The 15,727-nt window shown below is 42.2% G+C and overlaps 1 protein-coding gene across 1 annotated transcript; it reads right to left on the reverse strand.

Moving 5' to 3' along the window:
- Positions 1 to 3,198: 3,198 nt before the first annotated feature.
- On the reverse strand, positions 3,199 to 15,666 carry LOC110528372 (ADP-ribosylation factor-like protein 8A). Its single transcript, XM_021610393.3, has 7 exons — positions 15,199 to 15,666; positions 7,319 to 7,399; positions 7,120 to 7,193; positions 6,831 to 6,924; positions 5,732 to 5,799; positions 5,564 to 5,634; positions 3,199 to 5,461 (listed from the first exon to the last, which is right to left on the reverse strand). The coding sequence occupies exons 1-7, from the start codon at positions 15,319 to 15,321 to the stop codon at positions 5,406 to 5,408; spliced, it is 567 nt and encodes a 188-aa protein (XP_021466068.1). The 5' UTR covers positions 15,322 to 15,666; the 3' UTR covers positions 3,199 to 5,405.
- Positions 15,667 to 15,727: the final 61 nt, after the last annotated feature.

Consider the following 15,727-nt stretch of genomic DNA (forward strand, 5'->3'; position numbering starts at 1 on the left):
CTTGTTAATCCAGCTGCAGTGTCAGATTTCAAAAAGGCTTTACGGCAAAAGCAGCCCATGCGATTATCTGAGGACAGCGCCCCGCATACAAACACATGAAAATCAGGTGGCGACACAAAACGATATAATAAATGCCCTACCTTTGAAGAGCTTCTTCTGTTGGCACTCCAAAATGTCCCAGAAACATCACAAATACTAATTTTGTTCAATAACGTCCTTCTTTATATCCCCAAAATGTCATTTTTTTTGGCGCGTTTGATTCAGAAATACACCGGTTCCAACTCGCCCAACGACTACAAAGTATCTAATACGCTACCTGTAAACTTGGTCCAAACATTTCAAACAACGTTCCAAATCCAACCTAAGGTGTCCTAAAACGTAAATAATTTATCAAATTTAAGACGGGATAAACTGTTTCCAATACAAAAAAACAACGTGAAGAGCGTTCCAGTTCACACGCACCAAACAGTAGAATCCATCTGGAGTGACACTTACAAAGAACAGCCATACTTCTTCATTTCTCAAAAGAAAAACATCAACCCATTTTTAAAGACTGTTGACATCTAGTGGAAGCCATAGGACCTGCAACCAGGATCCTATTAAATAGGGCTTTCAATAGAAATCTCATGGGAAATACTATGACCTCAATTTTTCTTCCGCCTGGATGGTTTGTCCTCGGGGTCTGCCAAATCAGTTCTGTTATACTCACAGACATTATTTTAACGGTTTTAGAAACTTTAGAGTGTTTTCTATCCAAATCTGCATATGCATATCCTAGCTTCTGGGCCTGAGTAACAGGCAGTTTACTTTGGGCACGCTTTTCATCCGGACGTGAAAATACTGTCCCCTATCCCTATGAAAGTGGCTATTTACAAGATCCCATCTGAAACTATTAAAAACACTTAATACATGTTTATTAGTACAGATTCCAATTCATGAGAAATATGCATACTCTCCCCAAAAGCAGTCAGGTGTATTAAACTTAATTGTATTATTTTTTAAAATACAGAATAGGCAGAGTTAATTCCAGTAGACAGTAATGATAGGGTTGGGGTCAATTCCATTTTAATTCCAGACAATTTAGGAAATACACTGAAATTCATATTCCAATTCTCCACAATGCTTTTCAATTAGTACAATTTGGAATTGGATGTTGGTTAACTTCCTAAATTGAAATGGAATTGACCCCAAACCTGAATAAAACCCAACACAACCAGAGCCCTGTTTCACAAAAGCATCTTACGGCAAATTTCATCGTTAGAACATTCATAGGAGCGTCGTTAAATCTCTGAGATGTTTCCCAAAAGCATCATTATTAACGTTGTAGTTGGTTGTTGTGCCCTCCCACGTCACTTTATGTACAGAAGATCTATGCTAAACATAGAATCAGATGGTTGATCCGTTTCTCTGTGACTGCCGATAACTTCAGAACAACGGTAACTAAAAATACAAAGTTGCCAATGGCTTTTCAATTAATAGAAACAAGCGACATATAAAATTGCAATAAATTCATTAGGCCCTAATCTATGAATTTCACATTACTGTTAATACAGATATGAATCTGTTAGTCACAGATACCTTAACAAAAGGTAGGGTTATGGATCACCATTTGCCTCATACAACACAATTTGATTGTGGCCTGTGAAATGTTGTCCCACTCCTTTCAGTGACTGTGTGAAGTTACTGGATATTGGCGGGAATTGGAACACACTGTCGTACACAAAATCCAGAGCATCCCAAAATTGGTCAATGGGTGACATGTCTGGTGAGTATGCAGGCCAAGGAAAAACTGAGACATTTTCAGCTTCCAGGAATTGTGTACAGATCCTTGGAACATGGGGCTGTGCATTATCATGCTGAAACATGATGTGATGGCGGCGGATGAACAGCACAACAATGGGCCTCAGGATCTTGTCAAGGTATCTCTGTGCATTAAAATTGCCATCGATAAAATGCAATTGTGTTCGTTGACCATAGATTATGCCCGTCCATACCATAACCTCTCCATGGGGCATTCTGTTCACAACATTGACATCAGCAAACCGCTCGCCCAAATGACGCCATACACACTGTCTGCCATCTGCTCAGTACGCTTGAAACCGGGATTCATCTGTGAAGAGCACCCTTCTCCAGCGTGCCAGTGGCCATCGAAGGGGATGCTGAACTGCAGTCAAGACCCTGGTGAGGACAGCAAGCACCCAAAAAGTCCTGGATGGGGTTACACGTGGTTTACTGTTGTGAGGCCAGTTGGACGTACTGCAAAATTCTCTAAAATGACATTGGAGGTAGCTTATGGAAGAGAAATGAACAATACATTTCTGTCAACAGCTCTTGCGGACATTCCTGCAGTCACCATGCAAATTGCACACTCCCTCAAAACTTGAGACATCTGTGGCATTGTGTTGTGTGACAAAACTGCCCATTTTAGTGTGCTTTTATTGTCCCCAGTACAAGGTGCACCTGTGTAATGATCATGCTGTTTAATCAGCGTCTTGATATGCCACACCTGTAAGGTGGATGGATTATCTCAGCAAAGGAGATATGCTCACCAACAGGGATGTAAACAAATTTGTACACAGAACCTGAGAGAAATCAGATTTTTGTGCATACTGTATGGAACATTTCTGGGATATTTTATTTCAGCTCATGAAACATGTGACCAACACTTTACATGGTGCATTTATATTATATATTATATTTTTGTTCAGTATATTTCATATGTAAACTTATGTACATAATTAATTTGTATTGAGTAGCCTAAGCATTAGCCGCATCAATGTTTGCAGCCGTAGGTGGTAATATCTCTCTTGGAGCTGATTCGTCATCAGTATTGTGAAATAATTCTAATGTCAAGGTAATATTTGAATGGAGGAAGCTGATCCGAGAGCAGTGCTATCTTCTTTTGATCCTATCTGTATCGACACATGCTCCAACCATGGACTTAGCAACCATTCTCTCAGCGAAGTGTTTAGCCGTTGTAAGAAAGATGCATCATTAAAACACTTGTAAGCCTAAATTCCATCACTATTGGGAAACTGGGCCCAGGCCTGTTCAGTATTAGGCAAGAAACTCCTGTTTTTAGGCAGAGGAATAAGACAAAGCTGGTCCTTCACTGTCAACCAATAACACATCACTGTCTGTTACTGTAGCGGCAGGGTAGCATGGCAGGTGCATTGTGGAACAAATTACACCTTTCACTTTATTTTAGAGACAAGACCGTTTTTTACTTTGAGGGCTTCAAGCCAATTCACTCATTGTACATTATGTCAGGTACAAACATTCAACTTAAAATAACAAATAGCAACCTTAAACTGGCAATAAGTCAATGGAGTGGTGTTGAAATGAATGATGGGACTAGGAGGTTGCATCTCAATATTCTGAAGGGGCTTCGTCTACTAATCTCCTTTCCTTCATCTGCACTGATATGAAAAGGCAGCATGTGTGAAAGCGATATGGATGGATTCTTTTTTTTCACCAGTCTAGTTCTGTCATGTCTGTGCGGATGAAGGAAAGGAGGAAAGGATTCAAAGAAGAGGAAGCCACGGTAGACTACTGGGAAGCACCCTACAACTGCATGACACTACATTAAAGGCTGAGCTCAAAATCCAACAGGGAGAAACTGTAGAGGAGCCAACGGCTTGATTCATATTTAGAGTGAATTATCAGACAAAACCTGTTGAAAACAACAAAAAACAAGTTGGTTATTGTGTGCTTTACATCATTTCTGTGCTCCATGAGGTATGTTTAGAACATGATTTTAGTATTGAATCTTTTTTCATGGTTTCATGTTCAAAACATAAAAACAAAGAAAACCTAACACTAAAATAGTTCATAAATATTTCCTTATGAATATTAAACATTGTTATATGAGATGGCACATAGCATTCATTAACATTCATGGACATGTGTTTGTTAGTAACATACATGTCAGACAGAAAAGCTTGTGAATGTCAATGCATGCTAATGTCAGGTGACATAAAAATAGCCAAGTAGCTGCAGTTGCCATCTTCAAATATTGTTAAATAACATTAGGAATAGCTAGCTAAATTATCGGAGAAACTCTTTCAAGGTTGCAATTGTTACACTTTACTTGACCCCTCCATCAAACCTCTCCAAATCCATCAGTTGCCATAAGCAAACATGACTGTTTGACAGGGTCATGTAGGCCTCTAAAGGAAGGTTCAAGTAAACGGTTGCAATTATAGTTTAAACTGATATTGATGATAAAAATATGTACAACTCAAATCAGGGTCTAAAACTACCCCAAATAACACGATATAAATCGTATATTACATTGTTTCAATTCCAAACGCAAAACAGACTGACTGTGATATGAGAAAATATGTTCAAATAGAGCAGCATCAAGGTGAATAATATGTTTGTTTGGATAAGATGACCATCAAATTGTTTTACTTATTGTCAAGGATATCGAACATGTATAAAACATTATTGAGTTCTGTTGCATCAGTATGGAACAATTCTCTTTGATGTCTTGTAAACTTGTGAGCTGACCTCTGTATTAAATGTATACATCCTTCCTATTGAAGAGGAATGCATTTCCTTTCAGTTAGGTAACATGCAAAAGAAATTAGAAATAATTGTGTTTGATAAAATATCAAATCATTGGTCAGAGCTTGTCACCTGATCCAGTAGAAAGACAAAATGGCCACCATGTTGCTATGGGAACAGCTGTGAAGATGCAGGTTAGTAGGCAGAATGAGTGAGTGTGTGTGTGAGTAGTTTGCACTTTGAACAACACATGATTCATTTAAGCAAGAGAAAATAGATTACCTCCTTGACCAGAACCTCATCAAAATCAGATCCACACTGTACAAGTATAGTACATATACATTTTTTAAAAAAGAAACAAATCTATAACAGTCAACGAAAACAAGAGTTGCTCGGAGTCCACTTTGTTCAGTCTGAAGTACATGGTGTAAAAAATGCATATAGGTAGAAAACAAAACCATTTAAACAGTGCAAATCATAATTTTTCACACACTCTTTACAAGAATGGAATCAGGTAGAGAGAGGAAGAAGGGCTGTTTTTAAAGAGTAAAATATAGGGATCTCAGATGGGTAAGAAGAAAGGAGAGCTGAGGATGAGAGGACAGCCCCTTCTCCTAGTCTCTATCTATTCCATGTTCACAGATCCGAGAAGATTAGATATGTATACATTTGATTTGTATAAGCATTGTGACGCTGGGTCCATATTCTGACATATTTCTCACACCTATCCAATCCTGTCAGATCTGTTAACACCCAAAGGTGTACGAGATAAAGGAAGGGGCTAGAAATGGAACCAGGGTGATAAGAGAAGGGAAGAGAAGAGGAGGCAAGAAGGAGGGGTACGATTGGTCTTAGGGCAGAGGAAGGGGAGAGGGGTCGTCCAGTGAGTTGAGCCCTCATGTTGTTGTCTTCCTGGTTCTGGAATGCTGGATCAGCCACTGTAGTGTGATGTCTGCCAGAGGATAGAAAGTCCATTTGTTTCAAATACTCCAAAGAAACAAAAAGTCCTTATCAGATAATTAGGTCGTTTTGAATCAACCATTTGTTTTCTCACCAATGTTGTCTTTTTCCTTGCAGGAGATAGAGTAACAGCAGATCTCTCTGTCCTGGATGGCTGACAGGTTCCTAGGTTAGGCAGAGAGGATAGTGTTAGAGAGAAGAAAACTTCACACACATAGTAAGCTTCATTTACAAAAGGAAATGTCACAGCTCCGATACTCACATCCTCTCAATCAGCTCCTTCTCATCCAAGGCACCTGGAACATCTCTTTTGTTCCCTAAAACCAGTACCTGAGAGAATTCAAGGGAAACCACATGAGTGTTTTCTTTGCCAATGCACCTGCCTTTAGGCTTTTCTCCTGCAAACCCATTCCATTTCAACTTTACATTCCACAGGCTTTACAACACACTAACTAGAGCTGATCATTACTGTTGAAAGCCAATATCTGCTAGAGTGGAGAAATAAAAGGCATTTTGTGAGAATTGTTGTGAATGGGGGAGTAGCTAGCTAGCCAGACAAACTGTTATTCATCTTCTTCCTCTCATTTAAAAATGGTTGACAGCCACACTCCACTGCTTTAAATAAACATGTCTTCCCACTGGTCAGCTGTAGCATCTGTAGTTAGGGTGACAGTGTGTTAATGCTACTCCTGCCATCCATTCCCTGTCTTTTAGGCCCCTATCATCATCGCAATGAGAGCAGTGATATGTTAAGAGATGTAAGGAGGAAACCTTCTCTCCCCTAACGTTACTCTGAGGATCATCCTGTATGGATCTCACTGCACTGCCCAGGCCTGCTAATGATCTCCCCCCCCAGTCAATACACGTCTGGACCCAGACAGACACACACTCCCCTCCCTCTGTCTGTCCGTCCCTCCCTCCCTCCCTCAATCCCTCTATCTCTCCTGCAATGCTACAGCACTAGCCTTGGAGATGCTAGTAAAACTAGAAGCATCTGCAATGCTCAAGCACCGCCCACTGTTTCGCTCTCCCTCCATTCCTCTCTCCCCTGTCTCTCTTAAACCTCTCTTTCTCTCCCTCCTTACTCCCCCTCGACTTATATCTCACTTACCATCAAACTTTCCCTCCCTTCTCTTTCTGTCTGTCTGTCTCTTCCTCCCTCTCCATCTATCCCTCCCTTTGGTTCGATAAATCAGGCCCACATCACTCAGACACACATTCATTATTCATGTCTGGGCTACAGAGAGAGGGGGGTGTTGTTAGGTACGTGACAGATGCCACTATGAGTCTGCTCAGGGTGAGCTTCTGATGCCCAATACCTTTATAATACCTTCACTCATATCGCCCTCTTCCATACTCACTGGGATCCCCTGTAGCTGGGGTTTGTCTAGGAGGTTGTGTAGTTCGTTCTTCGAGGCCTCAATCTTCTCTGGGTCTGCAGCATCTACCATGTAACTGAGAGAGAGAGCGAGAGAGGCACATGGTGAACAATATGTTTGGAACATCGAATCACAACAAAATTACAGTATCGGATCACAATACATATAGAATCGTGAGAATTGCAATACATATCTTATCGGCACCTAAGTGTTGTGATAATATTGTGTCGTGAGGTCTCTGGCAATTCCCAGCCCTAGTGTGTGTACTTACACAATGACACTGACACCTCGGCAGTATCTTTCCCACATGCTCCGGAATCGAGGCTGACCCCCAATATCCCACAGCTGGAGAACAACAGAACACACACAAACACCACTTCAGTCTCAAAAAGGTAGTCGTACAAACACAAACGATCAGTAATACTATCAGCATTAGTACCAAGGGTAATTATCAAGTCTGTTGCTCTGACCTTAATGGTGACGTTGCCCTTGGTGATCTTCCTCATGTTGAAGCCCACTGTAGGAATCATGTCCTCACTGAACTGTCCTGACTGGAGGGAGGGAAGGAAGGGTAGGGGGGGGGGGGGGGTAGATAAACTGTTCAGTAGAATAACAAACACATTAATCATAACAGTGAGTCACTAATTATGTGGAAGTCTGACACATGACCACAAGTCACCTGATCCCGACAACCAGCAGCACCTTCACCACACTCACCAGACTACAGCATAAGATACATGCAGAGAGGTGTGTAAAGACACAGAAATAAGGTTCCTGTACTGTACACACTCAGGCCTTAATATATGTACATGTGTGGATATGTACATTGTGTGTCACTCTGAAAGCAAGGTGGTAGCACATTTCATGAAGCAGGATCAATGAGTTATCTAGCTACCTTTGATATATACACTGCAATAGTCCTAACTTTCTAGACTATAATAAAGAGAAGCTAACATTGTCAAATGAGGTAGTAATACCAATAACATATTCAATAGGTTTTTCTTTAAACAGAAGAGAGAGAGTTGTTTCAGAGTAAGCTGACAAAAAGTCACTGAAATATCCTACAGGTTCCACGCTTAAACAATAAGTCAAATTCCTGGTTGATGTCTCATGCTAGGTGTCACTGTGTCTGCCTAGATCACAGTGTTGTTGGGGCTTTCAAAGGTTGACTTTTGGTGCAGGGTGAAGTTGTCCCCAGACACTGGTCTTGGGTCAGTTTAGCATTTTCCCCAATCCCTACTAATGGTTAAGGTTAGAATTGGGGGAGCGGAAGCTGAACCTAGATCTGTATCTAGGGGAAACTTCTCCCTGGAGCTGACATTTCTGACTAGTCATTAATCTGCAGAGCGCTGACACTAGAGGTCAGTCTAGACAGCAGTACTAACAGTAACCTTTTAGGAAAACAATGGGTTTAGTTTATCTGATGAGGAAAATATGGAAATGTTCCAATATATGCAGTGGTAATGTCCATCTAATCTCCAATTATAAATTAGTTTACAATATAAACCTTCCTGTGTGACTCCATTTGAGGCACTTGTAGGTTAACTCAAGAAGAAAGCCTTCGTCTTGTGCTGTCAAAATCCTGTTACTCTACTGTCTGTGATGAACAATCTTTTCAAGTTGAGAGCATCATGTGCAGCCATTGCCGCTGCTTCCTATTAAATGAACAACTCGAAAACGCCTCCGTTGCTGTTGTCCTTGGGCTAAAATTACAAAACAGGTTATTCCACACCATCACCTGATGCACTTCATTTTCTAAGTCAGTTCTCTTGAGGCAAGGTTAAAGCAGTATACTAAGCACAAGTAGGACACTGCTACCCTATACAGCACAAGGCCATATCTCTACTTGACATAAATATGACACTTTCTTAATATAGGGCCTGCTCCTAGCTCAATTTCCTTCCTCCCGAGGCGATGTGTTGCCCTGATCATGTTGTCCTGATCGTATATATTTCTTAATTCCATTATTTTACTTTTAGATGTGTGTATTGTTGTGAACTGTTAGATACTACTACATTGTTGGAGCTAGGAACACAAGCATTTCACTACATCTGCAATAACATCTGTTAAATATGTCTATGTGACCAATAACATCTGTTAAATATGTCTATGTGACCAATAACATCTGTTAAATATGTCTATGTGACCAATAACATCTGTTAAATATGTCTATGTGACCAATAACATCTGCTAAATATGTCTATGTGACCAATAACATCTGCTAAATATGTGTATGTGACCAATAACATCTGCTAAATATGTGTATGTGACCAATAAAATTGGATTTTATTTGGAGGTGTTTCAGACAAGGCTAAAGCACTGGTGGAGCAATGTAACCAGGAACTATATTTCAGCCAGACACACCGACACTTTAATACCAAAGAACTGTAAATCCATTTCAATTCAATCACTTTTTGACAGCATCCCATTAGATTTAAATGTTACCTCATGGAAGAAGAGGTCAGAAAGTTACTTTTGGGACCTGAATGCCAAAACATTCAGGAGAATGGCTCAAAGTTGGCCCCATTGGCAATACCCCACCATACCATGAGACATCCATGTCTTCATTACTGGAAAAGATACATTGAGTTTGATATCATTTAAAAGCTTACAAACAGGGTTGGGAAACTATTTTAGAATGTATTCATTTTTTTGTAAAAAAATATATATAATTCCATTTGACCAAATACTTATTTTTCACCATAATTTGCAAATCAATTCATTAAAAATCCTACAATGTGATTTTCTGGATTTTTTTCTCATTTTGACTGTCATAGTTGAAGTGTACCTATGATGAAAATTACAGGCCTCTCTCGTCTTTTTAAGTGGGAGAACTTGCACAATTGGTGGCTGACTAAATACTTTTTGGCCCACTGTATAAACTCAAAGTCCTATGTAGAAGGTCAACAGGATTAGCCTACAGCCAACCTATTGATTAGATTATGGAGTGACCTCATTATCTCGGGAGGAAATAAGTGAGGCCTTTGTATCACCTTTATAACCACTGAACAACATCTGACCTTAATATCCCAGAGTATCCAAGAGCATCCCAGAGTATCCCTCTGATCCTCAGGAGAACACTGTCAAGTAGGGCCATTGTCCTCACAACATGGTATCAACATCCCATGAAACTCACTGTTAAGTAAGATGTCATTGTCTGGATATGATGATATAATAAGGGTCCAGAGTTTCCTGACCATGTGACCTGAGTCTAACTAGGAAACGGTGCCTATAGTTTTCCCTGGTCAGGTCACATGCTCCGGAAAGACTCAGGCACCTAGCTATACTATATTGCATTTATATAGCTGAGATCACTGGACCTCAGTCTCACATGCTTTACTTGGGGGTATGTCACCTCATCTACCCCATCTGAATTAACCAGAAACACATAGCCTATAGCAGAGCCAACATATCTGTACTTGGATTTCTGAGCATGAGTGGGAGCTTGCTTCAATGCTTTCACAACAACCTGGAAATAGAAATGTAATGTCTAGAATTGATATGGTCCCCTCTCTATTAAGTGGAACCGAACACCATTTCTACTCTATACATCACATCTCAATCTGAACATGTCATCCCAAAATGTTTACGCATTTAAAGATACACATTCTCACTAAGTGGTCATACTGCAGCCACCTACTACCTCTGCCTACTGCCCAGTGTATGGCTAAGTCCACCTCTGGGCCTTCAGTTGTGTAATAAAAGCAGACTTAAAGGACACTTAACTGCCGCTCAATGGGACTGTTATGAGACGGATGAGACCACAAAAGGCCCAGATGGGAGGATCTGACAAACAAGGACGAGTCTCTATGCCACCGTCTTCCCAAATCCCTGTCTAGCACTCAGTAGGGAGCCAAGACCAGATCCAGAGCATTCTCAAACAACAAGACAGAACAACCCCACTCACTGCCACCTGTGGCAGCTAAACAGATACACCATAAGGATCCGTAACTTGGGTATTGGACGGTCTGTGAAACCAGACGGATATGGCCCCGCAGACAGTAAGTTTGAAAGCCATGAACTAAACAGTGGGCCTGGGGGTGGTGATGGGGCTGGGTAATTGGACGAGGCTGGGTAATGGGATGAGGCCAGATGATGGGATGAGGCTGGGGATGGGCTGGACCTGGGGCTGTGGATGGAGCAGGGGCTGGGTAATGGATGAGGATGGGGATTGGGCTCAGGTGATGCTGGAACAAGTGCAGGGTCTGGGGTTGGGCTGGGAGCAAGGGCAGAGTCTGAGGCATGGTCTGGGAATGTGGCTGGGCGATTGGGCTCAGCTGGAGCAGGTAGATGCAAGAATGGCACCGGAGGAGATGGCTGCCGGTTTACGGGCTCCTAAGGCAATTGTGCTATTGTGTGTGTTTTTGCGTGTTATTTTGTACATAATGTTTCTGCCACCGTCTGTTATGACCAAAAAGAGCTTCTGGATATCAGGACAGCGACTACACACCTCGTAGTGGACAAAGATTTTTTCTTTAACGAGTCAGATGAGAAGGATTTACTTGAGACAAGGCCCAAATCCCTCTCATTCGGGGACGTAGGTCAGGGTGCCTTGTAAGGATCCAACAGCGAGTGGTAATCTGCCTCTACCGTCAGTCCTATGAGCCAACGTACAATCATTGGATAACAAAATAGACGAGCTAAGATCACGTATATCCTACCATCGGGACATTAAGAACTGTAATATCTTATGTTTCACAGAGTCGTGGCTAAACAACAACATGCATAACATACAGCTGGCAGGGTTTACACTGCATCGAAAAGATAAAACAGCTGCCTCCGATAAGACAAGGGGTGGCGGTCTGTGTACATTTGTAAACAACAGCTGGTGCATAAAATCTTATATTAAGGAAGTATCAAGGATTTTCTCACCTGAGGTAGAGTATCTCATAATAAGCTGTAGACCACACTCTTTACCAAGAATTTTCATCTATATTTTTCATAGCTGTCTATTTACAACCACAAACCAATGCTGGCACTAAGAGCGCACTCAACGAGCTGTATTCCGCCATAAGCAAACAGGAAAACGTTCATCCAGAGGCGCCGCTCCTAGTGGCCAGGGACTTTAATGCAGGGAAACTTAAATCAGTTTTACCTAATTTCTACCAGCATGTTAAATGTGCAACCTGAGGAGAACAAAAACAATTCTAGAACACCTTTACTCCGGACACAGAGACACGTACAAAGATCTCCCTCGCCCTCCATTTGGCAAATCTGACCATAATTTTATCCTCCTGATTCCTGCTTACAAGCTAAAACTAAAGTAGGAAGCACCAGTGACTCTGTAAATAAAGAAGTGGTCAGATGACGTAGATGCTAAGCTACAGGACTGTTTTGCTAGCACAGACTGGAACATGTTCCGGGATTCTTCCGAAGGCATTAGGGATTACACCACATCAGTCACTGGCTTCATCAATAAGTGCATTGATGACGTCGTCCCCATACTGATCGCACGTACATACCCCAACCAGAAGCCATGGATTACAGGCAACATCCACACTGAGCTAAAGGGTAAAGCTGCTGCTTTCAAGGAGCGGGACTCTAACCCGGACACTTATAAGAAATCCCACTATTTTTATTTATTTAACCTTTATTTAAGGTTATGCTCTCCGATGAACCATCAAACAGGAAAAGTGTCAACAAAGGACTAAGATTGAATCGTACTACACCGGCTCCGACGCTCGTTGGATGTGGCAGGGCTTGCAAACTTTTATAGACCAGAAAGGGAAGCAGAGTCGCGAGCTACCCAGTGACACGAGCACACCAGACGAGCTAAAATAATTCTATGCTCGCTTCGAGGCAAGCGACACTGAAGCATGCATGAGAGCATCAGCTGTTCCAGACGGCTGTGTGATCACCCTCTCCATAGCTGATGTGAGTAAGACCTTTAAAACAGGACAACATTCACAAGGCCGCAGGGCCAAATGAATTACAGCATGTGCTGACCAACTGGCAAGTGTCTTCACTGACATTTTCAACCTGTCCCTGTCTGAGTCTGTAATACCAACATGTTTCAAGCAGACCACCATAGTCCCTGTGGCCAAGAACACTAAGGCAACCTGCCTAAATGACTACCGACCCGTAGCACTAACATCTGTAGCCATGAAGTGCATGAACTGTAGCCATGGCTCACAACAACACCATTATGCCAGAAACCCTAGACCCACTCCAATTTGCATTCTGCCTCACAGATCCACAGATGATGCCATCTCTATTGCACTCCACACTGCCCTTTCCCACCTGGACAAAAGGAACACCTATGTGAGAATGCTATTCATTGACTACAGCTCAGCGTTCAACGCCATAGTTCCCTCAAAACTCATCACTAAGCTAAGGACCCTGGGACTAAACACCTCCCTCTGCAACTGGATCATGGAATTCCTGACGGGCCACCCCCAGGTGGTAAGGGTAGGTCACCGACAATGATAAGATAGCCTAGGAGGTCAGAGACCTGGCCGTGTGGTGCCAGGATAACAACCTCTACCTCAATGTGATAAAGACAAAGGAGATGATTGTGGACAACAGGAGAAGGAGGACCGAGCACACCCTCCTTCTCATCGACATGGCTGTTGTGGAGCAGGCTGAGAGCTTCAAGTTCCTTGGTGTGCACATCACCGAACTACCATGGTCCAAACACACCAAGACAGTTGTGAAGAGGGCATGTAAAAGCCTATTCCCCCTCAGGAGACTGAAAAGATTTGACATGGGTCCTCAGGTCCTCAAAAGGTTCTACAGCTGCACTAACTGGTTGCATCAGTGCCTGACATGGCAACTGCTCAGCCTCCGACCGCAAGGCACTACAGAGGGCATGGCGTACGGTCTAGTACATCACTGGAGCCAAACTTCCTGCCATCTGTCAGAGGAAGGCTCTAAAGATTGTCAAAAGACTCCAGACACCCTAGTCATAGACTGTTCTATCTGCTACCGTACGGCAAACGATACCGGAGCACCAAGTCTAGGTCCAAAAGGCTTCATAACAGCTTCTACCCCCAAGCCGTAAGACTCCTGAACAGCTGATCAAATGGCTACCCAGACTATTTGCATTGCCACCCCCACCCCCCTATTTTACACCACTGCTACTCTCTGTTTATTATCTATGCATAGTCACTTTAACTCTACCTACATGTACATATTATCTCAATTACCTCGACTAACCTGTACCCCCGCACATTGACTCTGTACCGGTACCCCCTATATATAGCCTCGCTACTGTTATTTTACTGCTGCTCTTTAATTTCTTTTTTGACTTATATATTTTTTACTTAACACTTATTTTTCTTAAAACTGCATTGTTGGTTAAGGGCTTGTAAGTAAGCATTTCACTGTAAGGCCTACACCGGTTGTATTCGGTGCATGTGACAAATGTCCAGGTTGAATTTAATGTGCTCTGACTGTAAGGTGTGAATTTATACACAGATGACCTTCTTCTGCACAGCCTGGTTTTATACGTGTTCTTAGAGGGAATACTCATCAGCACCGGTAGAAGGGTGAACACACACACACACGTCTACAGTATTAACACAAATTCTAACAATAAAGATAGGGTAATAATTATTTCCTCTTCATTCAACATACCATTCATAAACCTGTAGAATTGACAAACCATTATACATCCATCAACCTACTACCACACTGCAGATGATATCACTACAATCCCACAAATCCTCATCAGGCCAACAGGAGTCAAATGAGGACACACACTGAATGGAGCAGGTGGAAGGGCTGTTGTTGTCATAAAGTAGTAACAAATGAGGGCTCTGGGTGATACAATGCATACAGTCAAAGAGGAAGCATGTATTTGAGGCTAATGTATGTAGCAGCCCAACTGTCATCTAGCCTACGGCTGGTGTCAGAGATAAAATATTGTGCAGCCAAGTGTAGCCTGCAGTGTGGAACACTAGGTTGTGTAACTCTGGTGTACAATGAAATAACAGTGCCCCATTTCAAGGTTGTAATGCGTGTATTTCACGACAGCATAAACTATGACGTCACTTGTGATGTCGTCATCACTACTAGCGAACACATCATATGATGAAATAGCCAGCCAGTCTCCATCCCTCAATAAATCAAATAGGCCAATTAATATAGCCTACCATCCGTCCTATTTGCAATTAAATACGACCATTTTTCACTCCACACACATATAGCATATTCATTTCTGCCTAGGTCGAAAATGTCCTGATTACAAATAGTACTGCGACACTGTAGCAATTAAAGGGTGGAGTGGCGTTTCAATCACGGGACCGCTACTTTGTACCACGGTCTATTCCCGTCGTAAATCGGTGCACACTAATGACTGTAGTTTTATGAAGGCGCATACAGACACAGAGCGAGTAAACAGCGAAATTACCGCTATCACGTTCACGAAGGTTGTCTTTCCCGAATACTGCAGACCGACCAGTGTCAATTCCATCTCTTCCTTCCAAAATAGCTGTTTGAACCAGTCCAACAGCTTGTTAAAGAGGGCTATCATCTTGAGAGAGCGGCTAGGAGCTGGTAGCAAAATATCAGCTGACTGGCTGTCTTCACCGCCGCGGCGCTCAAAGGTCTTTAATTTTCGGTCTTTAAAAATCGCAATATAAACGGCGGTGTTTTGACTTTACGCCTTTAATGAATGACAATCGCTTTGAAGCCTCGTATTTTCCTGAGGTCGGTATTGCTTCGCTTCACTTCTTTCCTTCCTCATTGGGTGGGGTTTTAGATCCACTCACAGCTGATCCGCGAAACAATGCGCTGAGGGGCGCTTTGGTGAAAGGAGGTTCAACGGGTCCAGCTTAGTTGCGATCCACTCACGAAAATGCGCCCTCTGCCGATTGATAAAATAGCTGCATATTACAAAAAAATATAACATTTTATGACAAAGCAGATTCATCAACACA

This window comes from Oncorhynchus mykiss, chromosome 7, assembly GCF_057628025.1.
Source record: "Oncorhynchus mykiss isolate SJ-2025 chromosome 7, ASM5762802v1, whole genome shotgun sequence".
NCBI lineage: Eukaryota > Metazoa > Chordata > Actinopteri > Salmoniformes > Salmonidae > Oncorhynchus > Oncorhynchus mykiss.